The following is a 23,430-nucleotide window of genomic DNA, read 5'->3' on the forward strand; positions in this document are numbered from 1 at the left end:
CCGTTTAAGGGCATGCCAGCGGTGCCCAGCTTCACCTCAGATGGGGTCTGGGCTGCAGGGAGCCCGCCCAGGCCCTCACGGTGGCGACATGGGGAGCACGGCCACCACCGTGCCCGCAGGTAACTCCCACACAATTGAGAACAAGGGCCGCACAGGATGACAGCGTGGTGGCAAACACAGGCGCACTCAGCCCCCTCCGCTTTGTCCAGAAAGTTCCAGGAGATGGGGCGCCTGGGTGGCACAGCGGTTAAGCGTCTGCCTTCGGCTCAGGGCGTGATCCCGGCGTTCTGGGATCGAGCCCCACATCAGGCTCCTCTGCTATGAGCCTGCTTCTTCCTCTCCCACTCCCCCTGCTTGTGTTCCCTCTCTCGCTGGCTGTCTCTGTCTCTGTCAAATAAATAAATAAAATCTAAAAAAAAAAAAAAAAAAAAGTTCCAGGAGACCCAAGACCACACAGCTGACTGGGAGAACTGGGGTCCCCATCACCCCACTGTCTTCATGGAGCCGGGGGACCAGGGGTTCTTCTCCAAGGCGCTCCGTGACGGCAGAGGATGACTTCGGCAAACAGCACGGGCAGAAAACAATCTGTCGAGGTGTAATTTTGTTCATAATGATTGTTCGCTTCAGCATCTCTCCCCACTGAGAACATGCGGGTATGTGATTTCCCACTCTGGCTGCTTTCACGGAAGAGTCTGGAAGGGCTGCTGGTCCCCAGAGCACCTGTGCAGAAGGTCAGTCTCCCGGCACATCTGACATCTCCATGCCCACCCCGCCTCCTCCCCGGGACTGTTTTATCTGCCTGGACCTCCCCAGAGGTCTTGATGCGCTTCTGGAAAGTTGCCCGCAGAAGAACCACATCCACTTCTCCATCTCCGGCGTGACCCCTCCGTCCAGCTCCACAGCCCCCGAGAGACGGGCACAAGCTGAGGCTCCCTTGGCTCATTGCAGGGCAGGGGGCAGGGCAGTGAGGCTTCACTGAAGACCAGCCGGAGCCCCAGACTGACCATCGAAAGCATCAAAGGACAACCTGTCGTGTGACCAGCGGTCACCTGGAGTGGCACCCTCAGCTGCCCCCACCACATGCTGCTGGCTGGGGACGGTACCCAACACCTGACCCAGGGATGGGGGATGCCACGAGGGGGCTGGCATTTCCGGGGGCAGGGCCCAGCCACCTCAGTGAGTGCGGCACCCCCGTGTGCACCTGTCTCGTCAGCACTCAGCTCCCCCCACCCCCGTCAACCATGTCACAGCTGGGCTAGCCCCAAGAGGCTCATGACATCCAGGGAAGGGCAGGGCCCAGGTGAGAGAGGCAGCCGACGAAAAGGGGCCAGGCCAACTGTGCACCTGCCACTCTGGAGAAACAGATGGAGACAAAATGTCTACACACACACCCCACGAGCATGCTCACTATGCAGGAGGCCCCTTCGCCTCGGGTCACCGCCAGGGAGGTACGCTGACCGGGCTTTCCTCCCACATCTGTGCCTCCCGTCCTCTCACGCACGCGCGCTTGCCCATGGACACGCGAGATTCAGACAAAAGGGAGAACCTGGGGACCCAGCAGACACGGCCCATTTTCCAGCTGGGGACACCTGCCCTCGGGCCCAAACATCCCTCCACAGGTCATCAGCCACTATGGAACGCCCCAGAACCAAGGACACCAGGCCTCCTAGGACTAGAGAGGTGGGGACAAGGACGGAGGGCTGCGGCAGGAGGCCAGGCGGGGAGGGGTCACAGGACACGTACTGCCGCCAACACCGCGGTTCATCGTCACCTTCGAAGCTGGGATCTGGAAAGGGCCCAGCCAACCGTGTGCAGGGAGGAGAAGGCAGGAGGGGTCAGAGGAGGGACAGTGGCTGTAGGAGGAGAGGATGGCAGACAGCCCTGCTGTTGAGTCCCATGTTCTCCTTCCGGCCGCTCCACAGGAATAATACAAACAGCACTTGGAAGGCACTTTGCAGTTTACACGGCACTGTCACGGGAGCTATTTTCAACATCATGGGGCCTCGCAAGGAAAAGGATGCCGGTTTTAGAGGATATGTAATCGATCCACAAGGGCTAAGGGCACAGGCCACACAGCCAGGTCCCTGTGCTCGTCTCCTCCCCCGCTGCGGACGTGACCGGCGGAGCCCAGCCTTCTCTGCAACGGGGACAGGACAGGCTCTCCACAGTGGGGCTCTGGATGGAGAAAATGCCATAAAGCCTTGGAAACAGCCTACTGCCTAGAGTCTGGGATGGCCCGAGGGTAGCTGCTGCTGTTTTATGACGGTTGGCGTTCCGTGCCAGGCAAGAAGGCACCCTGGCCACCTCTCCGCCACGAGACCCCAGGGCGGGTCTTTGACCCTCAGGGCAGGCAGACTGCCTGGAGCGCAGAACACACACGGTAAAGGTGTTAACTCACAGGACGCCCATTCGGGGGTTGGGGAACCTACTGGCTCCCCCTCCGCCCTCAAGAGGACACCGTGTGAATGGCGTGGAACTGAGCCCCAGGGCCTGCACCCTGGTTTGCTAGGTGGCCTTGAGATGTGCCCCAGCAGCCCCTAGTGCTGGGTGAACCCCTCTGTCTCCCCACACTCGCCTGGCGAGCACCTGCCAGGTACGGCAAGCTGGGGTATGGCAGGCAGAGGTGAAGACTGCCAGCTCCCTGCCCCCCTCCCAGGCCAGGCCCTCTTTAGGAGGCCGCCTGCCATCCCTACAACCCTCACTTTTTCCCTCATCCTGTACATCCAGTCTGAGGCTGGGGCCCCGAGGCTGTGCAAGCCCTCAGTGGTACCACATGAGCCACACCATCCCTGCCACCGGCCAGGAGCCTGCAGCAACAGGCAGGAGGACAGCCCAGACATAAGGGAGCTAAAGCCGTGCACCTGAGAACAGGCACACCAGGCCGGCAGCACTTCTGTGGGTGTGTGTGTGGGGGGGGGTCCTCGGGGCTTCACAGCACCCTTGGAAGTTTGTAAAGGAGGGTCAGGCCACGCCCTCCCAAGGCTGCATCCTGGAGGATGGAGGGGGAGCCCCAGCCAGGGTAGGGAGGAAGGTCTGAATCAATGGGCACAGCAGGCTGACCTGGGCTCTACTCTGAGCTCTGGTCCACCAGCATCCAGACCGCCTCTAATGACCTTCCTCTACCTGCCCACCTCCCACACCTGCCTAGCCCCTCCACCTGCCCAGCCCCCATACCCTCCTTCCCCCTCCACTGCCCACCTCCCACACTTGCCCAGCCCCTCCACCTGCCCTCCCTCCCCACCTGCCCACCCTCCACCTCCCCTCCCCCAACCTGCCCAGCCCCCATATTCTCCTTCCCCCTCCACCTGCCTTCCCCCCACACCTGCCCTCCCCCTCCGCCCGCCTTCCCCCTCCACCTGCCCAGGCCGCAGTGGCAGAGGCAGCCTGCAACAACAAAAGCACCACACCTGGCTCCAGGAAGGCTGCCGGCAGGTGCTGACAAAACCAGCTATCATCTAACAGTTCAGCAACAAGTGTCAGAGTAAAAACATGGAAGAGCCACATCGACATCTACAGAGGGTGACAGAGACGTACTATCACGTGCTTCCATTCACCCCCACTGCAGACTGGAAGAAGAGTGGTTTATGGTCAAAATGCAGGTGGGTCACTGTGAGCCAGGAGAGCAGGCCCCTCCTGTGGGTCAGTGAGGACAAGGAAGATGACCTCCTGCCCCAAGCAGGTTAGCACAGGTGGGACCCTGGCTTTGCTTGGTACACCTGAGTGGCCAACCTGCTCCAGCCCACACCTGGAGAAGGCGGTGGGCACCGGTCTCACAGCCCTGAAGTAGAGGCAAGAAAGGCTGTCCACTCCTAGGCCCTGAGAACACACTGCCCCCAAGGAGGTGCTTCTCCCAGGACACTCGAGGGGGCAACTCCAGGCCGGCCCTCTCTGCTGCCTGTTCAGAGCCCCCAGGTGCAGGCCACCTGTCTCCTCTGCCCTGGGCCTTGCGCATGAGAAACCACAGCCCCTCCAGTGGGCCCCCCACAGCCTGGCTTGGGGCCTCGAGCCAGACCCACTGACCTCTGTCCCAGCTGCCCTGTGGGATGGAGCCACACAGACCGGCCCCAAGAAGGGCGTCCACAGCAAGTGAGCCCCGGCTCCGTCCTCAGTGGATTCCTGCCGAGCAACAGGAAAACTGTGTCTCATGGAAGCTTGGCCAGCCCAGAATCCTCCCCAGTCAGTCCAGGCTCCAAGCCAAATAAAGGAAAAAAAAAACCAAATTTCTTTTCCTTCCATTTTCTTATGTCTCATCACAAAAGGCATGCAGACAAGCTCCCTTGAGAAGGAAAGTCGAGTCACACGCAAGTATGCACGATGGGAACGGTGCCCCCCTCCCCTCCCCCGTGTGGTTGTTTGTGGCTGCACACGGTGAGTGCACGCACTCAGACGGCCAGCCTCACGGGAGCCACTGCCCTGGTTCCCCGTGCCCAGTCCGAGTGTCTGACCGCAGACCCCGGGGCACCCGGGTTGGGAGAGGTGGGCTTTCCTGCTGAGAAACGTGTTCTCCTCAAGAGAAAGTCATTCTTGCAAGAAACACCCTGAGATGGAAGCGTCCGTTTGGCATGTCACAGGGACACATCTTTGACCCGTGGGCCCCGTAAGCCAGCTGGACGTGATTCAGATGCCAAACACCTCCGGCTCAGGCGTCTCTAAGGCACACTTGAGGAAAACGAAGGCGTCACGGCATCTTCCTGCATCCCTCTGCCCCCCTTTCCCGCTCTCAGCCTGGGGACTAACTGCCATCACCGTGGGGTGGAACGGGCGCCCAGGGTGGTCCTTCCCCGTTACCTGCAAATTTCTTCAGGAGGTGCGAGGGGGATTTTTTGAATTCTGGTGCGTATCTCATTGTAGCAGTCGAAGGACAGACGAGGGGGGTTCAAGGGAACCTGGGGGAAAGAACGGGTTAGCACAGATGGGACCTCACGGCGGGCGTGAGGGGCTCGCAGCCGTGGTCGGTGCCAGGGACAGAGGGGCCAGGCAGTGCGGACCGGGGTCTCACCTGACAACCATGTCCCCAGCCGAGCCCCCTCAGCCGCGTGGTCCTATTACACTTCCAAGTGGACAACTTTGGATCAAACAAGAAACTGGCACCTCCTCCCTCCACTGCTCCCACCAGTGGAGTGTGGAGCCAGTGGCAGGCCCGCCCTGTCTGCTGTGATGTCACACAGCCCCATGACATCACATAGAGGGGGCAGGGCAGCGACGCTGGCAGCTAGAGGATGGTCGGGCTGCTCACAGGGCCAAGGAGTAGTGGAAGGGCCCCAAGTACAAGGTATTGGGCTGTGAACCCCCCACCCAAGACCCTTGCCGGCACGACACCCAGGCCTAGCTTCGCATCTTGCTCTCACTCCTGGGCTGTCCTTCTTGGGGTGTCCATGTTTGCTGGGATGCAACGGTGAGCAAAACAGACAAACCCCCCGCCCACAGGGACGTGTATCCCCACAGAAGGAGACAGACCACATCCGGTCAGGCCTGCGCTGCAGGCGAAAAGCAGAGCATGAGTAGGGACTGATTCTCCACTTACGCAGGGTAAGCTGGTGGCCTCAGTCTTAGGCAGCATCTAAGCAGTGTGGGGAGGAAGTGAGAGAAGGCATGCAAGCCTGAAGCAGCAGCAAGTGCAAAGGCCCTGGGGTCAGCCAGGCCCAGCCAATCGGAGAAACCAAGAGGCTGCACACTTGGGAGACCTGAGGATCGAGGGGACCTGTCTGGCCAGTGCTAAGTTCCCAGGGGCATGACAAGCAGCCGGTGGGCTGGAAAGCCATCCGTGTGCCTTGGAGAAGTAGTGTGCTGGGGCCACCAGACATGCATGAGGCAGGCCTGGGGGGCGGGAGCTCCAGAAAAGTGGGAGAGGAGGGAGGCCTGGGCCCAGCCTAGAGAAGGGTATGGGAGCAGTGAGGAGGCCCAGGTGTCATGTGACTGTCTCTCTCCCACATCTGGGCCATACAGCAAGAAGCAGGGACCCACGGGGGAGGGCTGGGTGCCAGCAGATTGCAGGTGGAAAGGAGGCCACAGGACACAGCAGGAGGGTTGTGGAGGCCATGAACGGCCAGCCCGCAGGGTTAAGGAGCTGCGCTGCTCCAGAGGCTGAGCCCAGGGCAGCAAGCAGCACCTTGGTGGGGAGGGAGTCAGGGTAGGCTTGTGGTGGGACCTCTGTCATTGCAGCCCCAAGAGCGGGGGCCTGGGAGTATCAAGGACCGAGGGACACGTGGGGGAAGGCAAACTGTGATAACCAGGCCAGAGTGGTGGAGAGGGTGCAGCGGAGAGGGGCACAAGGGCAGCCAGGGCAGCCCACAGTGGGGTGGGTGGGAGACGGGCCCCCAGCAAGAGCAGCCTGGAGAGGGGTCTGGTGGTGAGCCCGCAGATCTGGCGGTGCCCCTCCCTCCCATGGCTCATGCCACAAGGGAGTGGGCTTCGGTCCCTCTCATCATCAGACATAGGACCAAGCCTCTTGGGGAAAGGATTTCCTTGTCTGTAACACGAGGGTGATGACACAGGGCCCGATGTGTCGCTGGTGCCCGCTACCTGGCAGCGCCCACATCCAGAAGGCTTCTGATGGCCCCACACGCTAGCCTGGCGCCCACTGCATGCAATTCACGGGCCATATGCTTCACCCACGTAAAGTGCACCATTCAGTGGCGTGGGGGCTCTCGCAGAGCCTGCAGCCATCACGCCCATTGCAAAACGTCTCCATCAGTCCAGGAAGACACCCCGCACCCACGAGCAGTGACACACCCCTGCCCCCATTGCCCACACGCCACCTCCTGCCGGCGCAGTCCGCCGCGTTCCACATGCATAGCACTAGAAGCACAGGACATGTGGTCTTTGGCGCCCGGCCTCCACCACTTACACGGTCTCAGGCCTCGTCCACGGAGCAGCAGTGTCGGCACCTGGCTCCTAGAGCGGCCGGACCTTTGCCTTGCTTCCCCTCTGTGGCCAGGACCTACGCCACTGCCATGCCGCGCAGAGGCTCGGCCAAGGGAGCAGCCAGAGTGGCCAGAGTTAGTCTGTTAGCCCCGAGTCCCGTTCCCACGTGAGGACTAGCGACCACGCTGAACACACTTCATTTTAGTGGAGACCTGTGCTGTTGTCAACTGTGAGGCCTTCCCAGGCGGAAATGGAGGTGTTGTCATGGGTTTTCTGAAATAGGAAAAGTACCACCAGGACCCATTACAACCTCCGAGAATTTCAACTACTGACCCTTTACTAACGCCATAATGGGATACCACTGACCTAGCTTCTGGAAGGGAAGAGGCCACCCGACCTAAGGAGGCATACAGCCGGGGGTGGTGGAATCCGTAAGCTCACAAGCCTGTCTGTGGGGGCCTGCATCACTTGTGGGCACGGGCAGGGAGCAGAGGCAGAAGCCCACCGGGGAGGAAACGGACAAGTCTCCCAAGAGGTCTATCCGCCCAGGGGAACGAAAGAGGTTGGTAGGCAAAGGGGAAACTGCAGAATTACAGCTTTGTAAGACCCCGCGTAAAAGCCAAAGGATACGATCTGCTGTGTTTACAAAAGGAAACCAGGGCTTCCCTGGTAACTGAAGGACCAGAAGCTGGGGCCCCTGGCCTCCCCGACCGCGCGCCAACACAACGACGAGCCCTGCCTTTCAGGGGCCATGGTGCCGGGAACAGGAAGCAGCCCTGGGGGACCATGACCATGTATTCTCCTTACACAAGCACCACGTTCCCCGTACAAAAAAGCCTCAGGCGCACAGCAAACGGTGTGTCTCACGAGTAACGGCACGGAGCCGAGGAGACAGCGAGGCCAGCTGGAAGTCCTCCCCGTGGCTACAGGACATGAAACAGACACAGTCCCCCACAGAACCGCGCAAGAGCCCGCCAGCCTGCTGGATACCCATCACCCCCCAGACACCACACACGGACACTCTCGGCTCTGGGAGCACCAGCCGGGGTCCGGATCACGGCCAGAGCACCTGTTTCCTCCACCTGGGGCTGGGCCAGACACCTGCCAGCAGCACCCAGCTGCTGGAGAGGAAGGCCGCCTGCCCAACCCGGCCTGGCCGAGCACCCTAGGCCCCAAGGTACTGCAGGGCAAGAGGCAGGGCCAGAGAGGAGGTCCGGCGGGGGGGGGGGGGGGAGCGTCACTGAGACCCGTTCCACTTGCTTTATGAAGAGTGCATCGGGCTGGTGGGTGTATGCTGCCACAGCCCCTTCCTGAGCCGTATAATCCCCGGGGACTCCACGGCACGGACGCAAACACACCGGCAACAAAGAAAAGGCTGTGGATGGCATTCAGACTTCGACTCCCTTTTTTGAAAAACTAGAAGCACAAGATCACCAAGAATGTCATTTCTAAAATGCCTTCTAGGAATCTGGCAAATTTTATCAAAATTAAGACACAATGTTTCCAGAAATTAATGCTATCACTTTAACACTCGCTTGCCTGCACACCAAAGGACATTCACTGCCCCTCCCAAACGCCCCCTGAGAGGTCACTGAAACGAACTGGCGCATCCCATCAGCGGGCTATGCGTGCAGCTGCCAGACGGGGCAGCCCACACGCCCCTGCACGGCAAGATGAATGTGGTAAAAACTGTATTCTCACCATTTCCAGTTCCATTTTCCTATCCAGGTCTCCGATCCACCGTGAATTTGTTCTGATGTGGCACGGCGGCCCATTAGGTTTCCCACAGGGATTTAGGAAAAAGGCCAGTCACACAAGAACACGGTCAGTGTGCCCTCATCTGTGGGGAGTGAAATCGCTCAGACACGCGTTTGCATTTGCTTGAAAGAACGGAGGGAAACGCGAGACCCGTCACCCTGGCCATCACTCTCATGGAAGCAAGAGAAGGGACACATGCTCCCCACCCAACGTGCATCTCCCCCACGAGCAGGTACGACTGTGCGGACTAGCCTGAAAAATACGAACGTCTAAACTGCTCCTCCCCCATAAGACAAACAGTTGAACGAGAGAGGCCTGGTGGATCAACGCAGATCAACACAAGGGACTTCCTGAAGGGCTCATTCCAGCTGCAACGAACGGAAATGCTCCCAACTCTGGACACCAGCTGCACTGGGGCTCCTGGCGGCCGGGTGGCCGGCACAGCTGTGCGCAGAGCCGGGCACTCAGACACTCTGGGCAGCAGCTACGTCGCCCCATCCTGCGGCCCCGTTCCAGAGACAGCCCACCACCCCATGTCCAGGGCACATGGCCAGGCTCCCAGCTGCCGCTCCCGGCTGTGGCAGGCCAGGTTCGTGGCTGCGGGGGTGGCCTTCCCTCTGGAGGGTCACGGGAACAGTACGGAACCATGGCAAATGCCAGCCAGCACGCAGATGCAGGGCACACCAGCACCGAGCAAGACTGGTCTCTCTGCAGGACCCACGTGCATCACTGGTCTCCCTAAAATCTCAGAGAAAGAGGACAAAAGAGCGGTCACCAAGTCAGCTGACGAAGTTTCCTTAGACCCAAGTGACCGCTGGGCTCCTCAGCCGAGGGCGGGAGCTCTGAGAGGGAAGGAGCACACAGTTCCAGCCCAAACCGGGGCGGGGCGGCCGCAGGGAAGGACGAGGCTCGCGCTCAAGCCCAGGAGCAACTTGCTGGTGTCACATCCGTCCTAGAAGGACCCACAGAAATCCTGAAAGACGCTTTCCCTCGTCGTACCTACAGACCACAAAGGGGCTGTGCCTCCTGGGCCAGCTGTTCCTTCTCCTCCTTCCCTACAACCTTTCTGTTTCTAATCTGATGTATCTTCAGATATTCCCAAACCCTAGATTTTAAAGGCAAACGTGATTTTCCCAACATCAAAAATTTACACCAGAACTTTTGGAAATTTAAGTCAGAAGAAAGTGTCGAGGTAACATGCACAAAAAACCCACCGCATCACAGAAGATAAAGTGACGTCGTAACGTAAGCAGAGTCAGTTTAATGATTACAACGATGTAGCACGAGTAGTCAAGGCCAGGACAGTCTGGCATTTACGTGACAGGGCCCCACAACTGTCAGCAGGGATGCCACACGTCCCAGGGACCCAGAGCGGGGGCAGCGGGAAGTGCACACAAACCCGGAGGCACGCCCACTGTCCCAGGGCCTGGCGCACACGTGAGCACAAAGGACAGTCTCTGCCGCCACATGCCGACATCACGCAGAAACGCAGGAGTATCATCCCTGAGCCCTTGGGAGAAACGGGGTCCCTTCCCCCCACCACCGCCAACCCGCAGCCCCTGGGAAGGTCAGGGAAACGTGAGTGGTCCATTTACAACGGGGCAGGTTTGTAGACGGAACAGCTCTCAGACTCTGCACCCTAAAAAGCTTGGTGAAATACTGGATCTGCGGGAAGAGAAGGGAGCGTGCTGTGCAAGCATCCCAACGGTCCCATTGGAGCGGGGATGGGGGAGAACACACGTCCCCACTCAGGGCTTCAGTCAAGTTAAGGCAGGTTTAGGAGACCCGTCCTGGAGGCGGCCGGCAACATGGCCCGTCACAGAGAGGCGGAGAGACCAGGGGTGAAGGCTGTCCCTGAGTTCGAGACCGCAAACTTCGGCACACTCCCAAGTGTTTTCTACGGCAAGGTTTTCTGCATCACCCAAACCACTGTAAAACAGGACTTCCCCAGAAAAGGCTCTCTTTTCTAGTCCTAGCGCTAGGAGACAAAATGCAAAGTGCAGGAAGCTCGGCGTTCTACCTGAAAGGCCACACGAGGGCAGGCGGATGCTGACCCACGCGCACACCTGTGGGGCAGCAGCCAGGAGGGTCCGGCTCCAGCAACCGTCCGCCAGCAGAGACGCGCAGGCCGAGCGCTCAGCCCCAACCTGGACACGAACCACCGACAAGCAGAAAGCCAAGGAGTCCCAGAGCCGCCCAGTTCCACGGCGTCAAAAGATCCCCATGCAGCTATGGGGTTGCTTGACCCCACAGATCGCAAGGCCCAAGTCCCACCTGGTGCCACACGGGTGCCTCTGGGAAGCCTGTACTGCTGCTGTTCGGTTTTCAAGACACAACACGTCTTCTACAGAACAGACTCCCCCCCGCCCCCCCCGCCTCCGGAAGCTGACCTCTCCAGAAGAGGGAGCGAAAGGCGCAGCTCCTGGGACGCAGTGTCCTGCCCCTGAGGCAGAACGAGCTGGCTCCCCGGCCCAGAGAGGTCTGCGTGGCTGGGCTCAGGCAGGCTTCCTCTCTGTCCCACCGCTCTTTAGATTTGGGGGTGATGGACCCGCATTTAAACTGAGCACTTTAGGCAGAATTTATATTGCTTTATTCTCACTGAAGGAGGGAAACCTTTCTTTTTCCCAGTGAGCACGGAAGGCTTGCTGCTCGCTGATGGTAAAGAGGTCAGGGTTTACAGAGGCCTGACAGGGACTCCCACCTGGCACTTGCCACGTCAGCTCACGGTATCCTTGGTGTGCCTTCATCGGCCTCAGTGATACGTAATAAATAACACAGTTTATTTACAGGTGCTAGTGGAGCTCTCTCGGGGGCGGGGGGGGGGGGACAAATGGTGCATTTTGTCATGTTACTAAACCGGCGACATAGACAAGCCTGCTCTCCCCCCGTGCAGAGATGCACGCTGACAAGCCGCTGTTCTCTCGCAGCAGATGAGCGTATACGCCGGCAGCTGGACACAGTGGTGCACGGGGGACTTCCTGGGATCGGTAGCTGAAGCCAGAGTCTCCCTCACTGAGCCAGGACACCGTGCTCGGGTCCACCGCACGCCAGTGACAGCAACACTGCTTTGACAGAAGACTCTGAAGGGGATTAAGGTGTGTCTGCAGGTACAAACAAGACTACGTGGGCACACCAAAGGGGAGGTCCTTTCGGAGCACACGGGGACTACGCTGGAGAACCAACCAGGCGTCTAGCGACGCGTCCAGACACCCTTGCGCCTCTGCTTGCCACGAGCACATGAGCACAACTTGCTGTTTGTGGGACCAGAAAGGTTAGTGGGAAGGGAATTCTAGCATGGGCGATCAGCCCAGATACAACAATCATGGATGTGCATTCAAAACGGAGTATTTACAAGAAACGTGTATATATAATTATTTATATAGACCAATAAAAGCCTGAAACACCAGGATTTGTAGTCACTGCACTTACTGCAAAATGAGGTAATTGAGATGTTAACAGAGTAAAATTAATGCAGTTCAGCCCCCAGGGTCTACACCTCGTGTTTGGATTCTTCAGGAACAATGTGACCATTTCTATTTGTGTGATAAACTCCGGCTTTTCCATGCCCAGAAAGCAAGCTGACTTTTGTGCAGCCCTGCCCCACGGCCCTGAAGGTCACCCTGGCTAGGGTCATGGGGCTCCCGGCTCGGTCTCCCAGCTGGTCTCGGAGGAAGAAGCCACGACGCTCCTCAGAGGTTGGTCTCGTCCCAGGCAGGGTCGTTCATGTTCTTGAGAACTTTCCTCACCAGCTTTTCCAGGTCTTTGCGGGCTCTCTGCTCCTCTTCCAGAGATTTCTTCATCTTTTTGTTATCCTGTAAAGGAAGCAGACCACAGGAGACTGAGTGTCTTGGGTACAGAAAAGGACCTGCTTCCCAGAAGTAATCGTGGACTGGAACCCGCCACATCCACACTGACGCTCCTACGAGCCAGGCCCCATCACAGGTGGAAGAACAGCCCTGACTATGGAGCAAGACAATCTCCGTGTCACACACGAGAGGGTGGAAGGTACAAAGCAACGGCATGCATCTTCCCACACTGGCGAAAATCTCACAGTCTTCTTACAGAAAAATGGTAGCGGCAGCTGAAAGGCTGCATGAGCCAAGGGGCAGAGCCTGCCTTCCCACACTTTGACCCGATCACCCCAAGGCACGCAAACACGTACCCACTGCTGAGGGTCCCTTCAAACACGGAAGGGAAGCATGCGGAAGCCACGCGGACACAGCGAGGTAGGCCAAGTGCGCGTCCAGGTCCAGACCGCGCCGCACCCCAACCCCCCGCCTGGCGTGGGGGCTCACCACGCGCTCCTTGGAGACACAAGCCGGTGTGCAACGTACTTTACCCAAAACATACTCAGTCACTTAGCCAAGTTCACCTGACTTCTTAAGAACAAGAACCCTGCGTTCCACCAGCAAGTGGTGGAGAAGAATCCCTGCGGGACTTTCAGACGTTTTAAAGATGATTCCAACAGGACCTGAGATGATTTATGATGCCGACAGTATAGCACAAAGTTTGAACAGGTCACTTTAAGAATTCATTTCCTGGTCTGTCCTGTCCGCAGGGGACCAAACTGGCCCTGGAGCGCAGAGAAAGGACGTCCCTCCGTGGTACTGTGAGTACGGACAGACGGCCTTGCTTTTCACGCGGTGCTTTCCTCTGACCCCATTACAAGATTAACGAGCTTGTCAGGACTCACCTGTCTCAACTCCTGGACTTCATCCTTCAACGCATAGACTGTGTCAACAAGACTCCTGAAACAGAGAATGGGACGAACACCTGAACCAGGATGGGAGTGAGGACAACGCACGACAGCGCTCCATCAGGAGGCACGGCAGCGCCCTGCCCGCAAACCGTCCCGCTCCACAGGCCGTGCAGCCGCCCGGTTAAGGCTAGCGCCCACCCCCCACCTCCCCACACCCACGTGCCCGCCCGGAAACGCTGGGTGTCACTTACTTCTCCTCGATCACCGTCTGACCATTACTCTTGGTTTCTTCAACTATCATTTTCTCTTCCTCTGGAAGCAAAACTTGTGGAGCAGACTCTTTGCGTGAACCTATATCATTAAGACAACAAAAACACAAACCCACAGGTGAATGCCGTGGCGGAGCTGAAAACCCAACCCGACAACGCGGACTTCAACACTACTATTAAACCCCGGGGGTCGCGCGTTACAAAACTCTCTAGATACAACACGGAAGGGCAGCTTTTTACCAATTTTCTCCACTTCTGCCTAGTGAACTCAGTCCTCCTCATGCCTAAAGCATCTAGACGGAAGGAAGACCAGCCTTTTGGTGATTTATTAAGCTTCGGTTCCTGAATCGGGATCATGGAGCTTTTAAATCCTGAAATCTTCCACAGGTAGGTAGCAAGGTTCTGACCCCAGTGCCCTGGATGTTTTGGAATAAATACCAAAAAAATTGGGGGGAACAACGAAATCAATCAAAATTCGAGACACCTCATGCTGGCCATTTTAGGAAGATGGGTCAGGCAGTGGCGCACACAGTGCTCAGAAACGCAAACAGCTGGCGAAACGCTCAACTCCAGAGCGACAGGTAGAAACAAAGACTGAGACACATGGTTTCGAAAAACAGCTTTATTACTTTTTCACGAAACCTTACTGGACATTCCCTGGAACGTACACCTCTTTCCCAATGGAAGGCGGTAAACCGCGGACGATGCCGGAGGGCCACGTGCGCCATCTCACCGGGACGCCGCACCACAGGCCGCCAGGCGCCCTGTCCCGAGGAACGTGCGCTGGGGGGTGGGCACTTCAGAAACTGGGAGACCCAAATGTCTCACAGGTAAGCAAGGAGACTCCAATCTCTTGAAGGACGCGAAAAAGGAAATTTGAGGTAGTACTTTCTTAAAGGTTCTACAGCACCACCACTTCTATTTTTTGCGAGTGTCAGATGCGAACTTGAGGGAAGAACCTACCACAGAACAAAGGCTCGCAAGCGGTATTTTGATAAACATTTCTCCATTTGACAAATACACTTGGTGTTTGATAGCTGCGAACGGATTATAGAGAAGCTGGTACAACTCGCTTGTTTCCCGGATTACCTTTAGTTGGCCTTCTGCAAAGTTTGCCAAACTCTAAGACGGCTGTGCCTCCTCACGTCACGGGGACATTCAGTAGGACACCGATTTTCTTAAAGACAGGGTTTAAAGAATAGTTTCACCAGCATTTTCGTGTCGGCTTAACCTCCTCTGAACAGGACGAACAACAATTACCATCAAAGCTTGACGGCCACAGGGCTGCATCGTTCCCCTGGCAGCACGCCGCAGGGAGAGGGCTGCAGTTTGCCGGCCGCGGGGCCTCGGCCTAGACTCTCCCTGCTGCCATCTGGACATGGGCAAGACCTGCTCCGTTCCCGTCGCACAACTGGGAAGGGCATCAAATCCAAGCACACCATGAAACGTGACGGCAGGAACCGGACGAAGCTAGGATGTGGACCACCTCCTCCTCGGTCATCCCAAGCGTGAGAAGATGAAACTCTGGGCCAGCAAGCACCACCGTGTGTCACGCGGCACGCGCTTCGGCACGTGGGTACGTTTCCATCCCAAGGAAGGAAGGGCCCCGCGGTGCATCAGGAACGCTAGCACTACCATCAGGATGGCGCACTCAGGATTCCGTCACGAGCCGCAACAGGCTGGTGTGTGGGGGTGCATCTGTACACCACTGCTCTCCCGTTCACCCCCATCGCTGCCAGGGAGTGAGGGGTGTCGCTTTGCTGTACCCTCACTAAGGGGTAGCCCCCCCACCCCATCATGGTCGCCCATCCACAAGGGGAATTACTCTGCAGACAGAGGGCAACATCCTTCAAGATTTTTAAGACATCATTACGCTGACATTCCACCTCCCGGAGTATCGCCTGCTCCAGGTGCCACAGCTCTGCAAGGGACTGCAGGCACGTCTTCTTCTAGGCCCTTCTGGGCCACACGGGAAAATACTGTTCAGAAAGGAAACTGGTATGTGAGAAAATAAGGGAAAGCTCAGCAGAACCAGCCGAGGTGAGGATTCCAAAGGCCATGGAACATCCTCTGTTTCCAACACACGCATTACTTCCATTTTCATCAGGAGAGCTAGTTCATGTGCTGTTGTCCCCAGAAGACAGAAAGGGAGTCATAAAAATTCGAATGTGTATACCACGTGTAGGAAAAAAAATGGTTTCCGTGACTTTTTGCCATGAAGAGAGGTCATGGGTCAACTTAGCCGGCTCTGAAGTGCCCCCGCCGCCGCCACCTGCTCTGTGTTACGGTCACATCAGAACCGGCACCGGCTGCGTGTCCCGTCACCCCCAGCTGGAAACACAATGTCTCATTAGCTCGTCCATGTGAGGGCACGACAGGATGAGAAGTTCACGAGGCAGCGCTGTGGGGAGACGGGCTTCGTCGCATCCCTCTCCGGCTATTTTCACACCTTGTCAATTCCTGGGCAGCCCACTGACATGAGGCACTCCCAGCTTCAAGCAGCAAGAGAAACAAGGGACACGGGTGTCATAAGGACATGGGTCAGACAGCAGGCACTGTCCTGTCCACACGAGTACGGAGGCCCAGGGCTCGTAAAGCAGAACAGAGCTAACCAACTCTGCAAAGCTGGTCTGAGATTTTAAGAATCATATTTAGTATCTTTTAGTCACAAAGTCACAAAGACAAAAGCCTTAAATTCTGTCACATGACATCAGAGGACTAAAAGCCCATGAGAACTGGTACGAGAGTCACACACACGTGATGGTTATTTTTGGAAATGCACTGACAGCACACCAGAATTTATTATAAAACTTAAATCTTAGAATTTTATAGGCAGAATGTACGGACTTAACGGCTTGATTCCTGAAAGATGCTGGTGTGGAAAATGCCACAAACGGACTTGGACAGATTTACTGGCCTGCAGAGAAAGGCATACGATGCTAGTAACGTGCCTAGGTTCAACGGAACATTTTTCTAAAAGGGCAGAAAATTTAGTTTTTCAGAAAATTAAATAAAGGAATGTTCTCCAGCCAGGTTTATAAGTAAGTTTGTTCCTACAGAAATAGCCAAATTTTACAAAGTAGATTTAACAAGTTATCTCAAAGATCATGTGGGCATTTTTAGAGGGAGCACAGCATGTTTTCCCTGAATTAGTTTGGAAAAACAATAGAACCCACAAAGAACGTTCTGTCACTTTATTTAAAATCCTCTAAGAGGGGCTGAGACACAGATGAATGGGTTCATGATGGTTCCAGCACATTCAGGTGTTTCCAGGAGATAACGGGTGCAAGAGCTGACGATACTGACTCCATCTTGTTCGCCTCCGTGTGATGACCTCCCTGGGGGGCTACTGCTGCAGGCCCCTGGGAGGGAGCATGTGCCCTGACTGGAAGTGCTGGCCTGGAACTTCCCTGAAGTTGTTCAGATAGCAGAGAGAAGTGTCTTCCCCGCCCCCCCACCCCCTGGCGCACAGACGGTGCCTTGCCATGGCGGCCTCTGCAGCACAGCCCTCTCATCCACGCCATCTGCGGACTGAGATCTAGACTTCTTGGAGAGTAGCCATGCAGCGCCTGGACCATCGCCCACCCAACGCCCCCCCATCAGTAAGCTGGTCCCCCCCACCCGGAATAACACTGTGTCAACCGCATGACGTCGCCTGCTTCCTTTTCCAGCCTCAAAGTGCCTTCTTGGTTTGGGGGATATTTTGCTGTCCCTCCACCTTCTAACACAGGGGTTCTGCACCACACTGCTTTGGAAAATGTTGACGGCTACGGCCACTTCTGGAAGGAAGGTCCACAGTGCACATGGGGCACGCTGAAGGTTTTCACAAGGTGTGCGGCAGAAATACCCACTTACTTTAATTCAGCATTTTCTCAAGTCACCTGAGTGCCATGCCTCGTTTCAGCAACATTCCACAGTTGTGTGTGCCACAGTTTAAAAGGAGTGTTGGACTAGCCTAGGACGCTGTCTGCATGTAGAATGACATGCACACAAATGCTGGCTGGATTTGTTGTTCAGTATGGGGGTGGATACAATGAAACTGGAATTGACACTTAGCACCAATCCAGCATTTCTCCAACCTGCTGTCTGGGATCGGGCTGCGGAGGCCCGCAGACACACATGCCACGGCAGCTGCACACTGCCCCCAGCAGGGGTCACTCTGGGCCACAGAGTAGGAGACGGGAAGGAGAGAGTGGCCCAGGGTCCTAGGGAGCGTGCACCCTCAGATGTGTGATCCACAAGCTGAGCCCTGCCCCCTACAACACCTGCAGCCCCTCAGAGCACTGTGGGTCTTTGAGAAACACTCATCTAGCGAGCGCCGGTACTGCACGAAGGACTTGCCTGGGCAGCACAGAGCAGGGGACTCAAAGTCCAGGGCGCCTCTCTGTGCTTAGACTGCCACCTGACCAGACATGCAGATAGAACGCACAGCTCGGTCAACTCCAGGGCACGCACGTGGGAGGTGGGTGGGTGGGTGTGTGTGTGTGTGTGCATGCGCACATGCGTGATGGAGTCGGCCTGCTCAAAAGCCTAAACATGGTGTTTGTCAGAAAAGGTCATCTGCTCATCTGGCCAGCGGTCGGGTACATTTGTGGCAGAACTCCATAAATTCTTAAATTCATGATCTTGCTAAAATCTGCACCTAATTATACTCAACTGAAACTGAACTTTCATAATGAAGGAAAATAAGGAAATCTATTTAATAAAATCTCTCCCAAAGGTCATTTGTTATTTATGGCTATCACAAAATTCTAATTTTTTTCTCAAGAAACTGTGAGGGATCTCCGTAGGGGACAATTCACATCTGCTTACCATTCTGCACCTGCCTAGCCCCACGCTGACACCCTTCTCGCTTCTTAGCTAGCTGGGCATGCACTTTAGAAAACAAAGATTCATAACAGACCTTAGTCTTAAAAAAAAAAAAACAAAAAATTAAAAAACATTAAAGTTGGGTTTTTCCATTTATGCACAACAAAACCAAGAGTGCTTCTTTCGGAAGACAAGTGACAGAAAACTTCTTTTAAAAAAAAAAAAAAGAGGGAGAAAGAAGAAATAAAAGTGTGCCAGGAGTCACCCTATGTTGTCCAGAACGTATTTAATCTAAGGAAGTGCACATTTCTCTATCAAAGCAGATAAAGTGTCCCATTGCCTGGCCTCCCTCTGGAAGACAACATACAGGAAAACAGCCAAACCATATTCAGTTGCAAGCTATGCTACTCCGCCGCCCCCCAGGTAACAAATATTAAAAGCCACAGGCTAGCAAATGCAAAATTTATTTCAACTGTACATAACAGATGTCTTCTTTTTTTTTCTTTTTATAAAACAAACACTTCATTGCCATATGCAACCACAAACAATATGCATACTGTACAATACAATGCAACATTTAGGTATACATCCGACTGGGTCTTCAAATGGCAGTCACCCACTAAAAATGGCTTTCCCATTCACAGAGAAAAAGCACAATATAGAGATTTTTTTTTCAAGGTCTTATACCACTATATACACATTACTGTGTTTTGGCAATTTTATGCAAAACACATAATTAATATAGCTTATATACTGTGGCAAGGGTAAATTCAAGGTCAACACCATGTAGGCCCCCGTGGAAGGCCCGAGAACGGCTCCCACCTACCTTAGGCTCAGGGTCTGCACCCGCACACTACAGCACTAACGGCACACGCGGCCAGGACAGAGCTGCACCAGCTGCAGTCCAGCGTGACCGGAGCTCCACAGACGGAGTGTCCCGGCCCTCCGGCACCACGTCGCCACTGCCCTCCCCCACCGGGACCACTTTCAGGCCTGTGGCACTAGCACTTCCAACCAGGACACAAGAGCGAATGGTGCCAGACATTCAAAACAAGCCCAAGCAACCAGAAGCCACAGTGCCGTGACACAGTGATCCCGGCATCAGCAAAGTCACTGCACACGTGGCTTGAACTGGTACCAAAGGACTGAGGGGACAGCGTCAGACCTCGGCGGGCAGAACATGAGAGGTCTCTGGAAGACGAGCCAAGAGACCCTTGGTGACAGAGGAGTATCGCCGTGCTGTGGCATACGCAGCGTGCGACACGGGCTCCCCGCGCTGAGGCTCGGCAGAGGCAGCTACGCCAACGCACCAACGACAGCCTCAAGGAAACAAAAAGACATTCTACCACTAGTGTCAGAAAGGGTGACTGCTGTACGTGTACAAAATCAAACAGCTGCTTCTAAAGTTCACTGCAGGAACTTCATAGTCCTACTCCTCCCAAAATTCCATTTACTACTTGGCTCAACACATATAAGCCCCATCTCTACCGTGGGTTAATACTGGGCTCTAATTTTAAGAATGCTCCTCAACTTCCGTATTTATACTAATTGATATAAAAATACGAAATCTCCAGATGGCATGAGCAGCTCAATAGCTGTTTGGGAACAGAGACCGATTTGGAATCCTCAGTTTTCCTCGTGACCTGACCACATGCAGTGCTGAAGGCGTCTGACTCTCTAAGCCACACGCTGCTGCTGGGTTCGCCGGCGCCCAGCCGACCCCGGCGTGCTGCAGCGCGGCTGTCTCTGCGCAAACAAGATCGCGCACTGAGTACGGGGCTTTGCTGAGGGCAGGGGGAGGAGAATGCTCAGCCACCTGGAACTAGAGCCACCCCGAGGAGAGGAAAACAGGTTATTCCCAACTGATTATGGCATCTTGTTTTCTGAAGCTGGTTTCAATGAATACTTAAAACACAACCCTGAGGTTCCGTTTTAACACCATGTACAGCATGGATGGGGGAACAATGACCAGATGTGGATCTGGGTGCTACGACTGAATGTAACAGGTCACATTCAGTTCTTTCTGAAGCAGAACTTCGTCTGAGAGAGGCCAGTGAAATCTCCTTACAACAAATCCCAGGCAAGTGGGGGAATCCCCTCTCAAATCTGAGATGTTCTCATACGTGAGTGACATGGAAACTGAAGTCTTCAGTGGACTCCGATGTCCCCGTGACACTCAGGAATGAGGGTCACAGGGGACGGGTTGCTGTAAACGGGAGTTTCACGGCAGCTACCTGCTGAAAACAAACGATGTGTCCATTACAGGCAGCGTGACAGGGATGTCGGGGTGCAGCCAGGCTGGGACGGAAGCCAAGCACTCACCTGGCTCTGAACGGAGTCTCATGTCCACCTTCAGAGGCGGAGTGCTTCCGACTCGGGACTGAATCTTCGGTGGAGCGGCATGGGCGTGCTAAGTGCCAGTTAGGAGCCATTGCTCCAAATAAGGAGAGTTGGGTGTGAGGATAAAGGGGAGGGTCTGAGCTCTGACGGTAACCTGGCCCCTCGGAGAACTCCCGCCCCCCAGGCAAACGGGAACGTGGGACAGCCGTCTGTGGCACCCTGACGAGCCAGAGCCGGCTCTTCCGTGCTCCCACCATGGCCCGGAGCCCACACTAGCCACACCCACAGCCGGCTCTGCGTGGCCATGGAGCGCCCTGAGGAGTCCTCAGAACACAGCTGTCTGAACTGGACTCCAACCTCTTCGTGCACGTTTCCTTCACCCCTCCACAACTAGTGCCTCAGTGGGTCCGTCACACATAAAACACTGAGATCCCTATGTAAGGCCAGAGTCTCCCCTGTGCTGCTGGCACTTAGATCACAAGCCTGTATGGTCTCGTGGAAAATAGAAAAGTGTTCACACAGCTGTATCCAAAAAGAACTGAGACAGGTGCTACACTGAGAACAGGAACCCAGACCATTCAGAGCTGGAGAGCCACCGCCACCCACGGAGGAAAGGACCCTCGGGCGCGGCCCCGTGAGCACACCATCTCCTTCCACCGCGGCAGCTCGAACGGACAGTCGAGCTGGCACGTGGGCCTCCACACAGTACAATGGGAAATATCAGCAACGCTCTCAAAGTTGTTAAAATATCACATAAAAGACAAGGAACAGCAAGAAAACATCTAAGAAAAGCAGGCTGCGATACAACAAGCATTGTTAAGAAAAGCTCAGAAGTGCATTAGTTCTGGTGAGAGATATATGAGCAACAGCTCTTACGAGATGTAGAACCCATTCTGTAACTATGGGCTGTCCATATACTGTCATAGTCAGAGTCTTCCGAGAGGTCTGAAGGCTCCAGACGGGAAAGGCTACTGCGACGACCCAAGGAGTCTAGACTTGATTGGTCGTCGTCAGCCAAGACGTGATTATGCATCAGGTCAGTGCCTTGCCATGCTACGACGGGGAGGGATGGAGTGACAGGCAGAGGTGGGAGGGGACGGACAGGAAGAGCCACAACCAAAAACATGAAAACAAAAGCAAAAGGTGATGGGAAGAGAAGGAAGAGAGAAAATATTGTTAAAAACTGGCAACAATGTTCATTTCTCCTTATTTATGGTGGGTTTTAATAGCACAAACCCTCAGAGTAAAACTGATTATTTAAATAAACCTAGTCACAATATTGTTCCCAAACTGTCCCTCATATAAGCCCATGTCCACAGATACTCCTACAGACATTTCCCAAGTCGACAATTCTATTCCAGTCTACTAACCATGAGTCTCATTTAGGACATTTGTAAAAGGAGCCATTTATGCGTTTCATTAGAAATTGTTTCTTATTCTTTAAGTGGATATACTGAAGCAGGAGAGTTTCAGAGGATTTTTGACTGACGTCTTCGCCTCTCCCTTTGCCAAACTAGAACTCCCCAGAAGTCATAATGGTGGGGTCTAAACTTACCTTATCAAACTACCACCACTGTAAAAATTCCAGAACGGAGAAAGGGGTTACACAGGGTCTGTGCCCCTCTGGGCCCCCCTTCCTGCTGCCGCACCCCAGAGCTTGGCCAGGGGAACAGAAAAAGTGGGAGGCCTGTTCAAACTTCTCAGCCCTGATGCAGACCCTTTTACCGGCAGGACAAGAGAAACAATGAGCTGAGAGCCACTGCATTTACAGGTGGCGACAGAAGACAGTGGGCACAAGATGGGAGAACGGAGAGGAATGAGAGCAGCAGCCAGGCAGCTGTGAGGGAGGCATGCAGGGACGCTGCGGGACACACAATAGCACACCACAGCCACCGCTGGCTCCGTCCTAGTCCGGCTTCTGATCCAAGTTCATTCTGTTCCCAAACCGTGACAAGAACAAGCAGCAGGCCAGTTTGGATTCCTTCAACTAAATCCCTGGGGTCTAATGAAGGTCACTACTTCCCTGAGACAGAAATCGATACCAAAGATGTCTGGCTCAGTCAGGTCTTCTTGGCATCCAAACATACACTGAAAGGTGGTGAATTTTAGGTAAAACATATTATCCTATTTTTACTACACATTTACTACGAAAAGAGCTGCCTCCCTTGTAATCCCACACTACCTTTCCAGCATCGAGGATCCATTTCCCCTATCCTATCTGGTCCTAGGAGTATTAGGGTTGGACACATGAGGCCCCAGAGTGCTTAGCCCATAGGATCAGCTGAAAATAAAAATCCATGTATCATGCAATGCTTTCCTGACACAGGAGAAATGGAGACACATGGTACAGATGACAGACAATGTGCACGATCTACAGGCCATCCCTTCCACGCAGCCAAAGCAGCGAGGCCACGGGTACCTGACAGGGCACCGCCTCCCAGACGAACAGAGGAAGCTCTCACCAACACACACACAGCTCATGTTACCTGGTCTGTCTACCTCAGACTACCAGGTTAAAATTTTATTTCAAGTAATTTGAGAGAATTCTTTAAAATTTCAAATTCAAAACCCAAAACCCTATGGCCTAAAACATTTTATACAGCCTATTACTTAAGACACAGTTTCTTATCAAATCTATGAAACCAGTATCAAAAGACAAACTGTATTTAAAATGACTGCGTGACCTGACAT

At 55.0% G+C, this 23,430-nt stretch overlaps 2 protein-coding genes across 14 annotated transcripts in view; both read right to left on the reverse strand.

Annotated features, from left to right (window-relative positions):
- The window catches only part of TEX29 (testis expressed 29), a 35,098-nt gene extending 25,360 nt beyond the window's left edge, over positions 1 to 9,738 (reverse strand). Inside the window, exon 1 of the mRNA XM_045772927.2 lies at positions 4,789 to 9,738. Within this exon, the coding sequence (XP_045628883.1) occupies positions 4,789 to 4,846 (58 nt within the window). The 5' untranslated portion in view covers positions 4,847 to 9,738. The remainder of the gene's footprint in view (positions 1 to 4,788) is intronic.
- A 2,226-nt stretch (positions 9,739 to 11,964) lies between these two features.
- ARHGEF7 (Rho guanine nucleotide exchange factor 7) overlaps positions 11,965 to 23,430 on the reverse strand; it is a 126,485-nt gene continuing 115,019 nt past the window's right edge. For 9 of the 13 annotated variants that reach the window (XM_045772912.2, XM_045772913.2, XM_045772917.2 and 6 more), the window contains 4 exons: positions 21,616 to 21,792; positions 13,573 to 13,672; positions 13,316 to 13,370; positions 11,965 to 12,434 (listed from right to left, as the gene is read on the reverse strand). In XM_045772912.2, the coding sequence (XP_045628868.1) occupies positions 12,312 to 12,434; positions 13,316 to 13,370; positions 13,573 to 13,672; positions 21,616 to 21,792 (455 nt within the window). In that variant the 3' untranslated portion in view covers positions 11,965 to 12,311. Of the gene's footprint in view, positions 12,435 to 13,315; positions 13,371 to 13,572; positions 13,673 to 18,847; positions 20,637 to 20,721; positions 21,793 to 23,430 lie in introns of those variants that run through there. The other 4 variants (XM_045772914.2, XM_045772916.2, XR_006775470.2 and 1 more) reach the window with 3 other exon arrangements.

This window comes from Ursus americanus, chromosome 10 (genome assembly GCF_024610735.1).
Source record: "Ursus americanus isolate L20-20 chromosome 10, mUrsAme1.1.p, whole genome shotgun sequence".
Classification (NCBI taxonomy): domain Eukaryota; kingdom Metazoa; phylum Chordata; class Mammalia; order Carnivora; family Ursidae; genus Ursus; species Ursus americanus.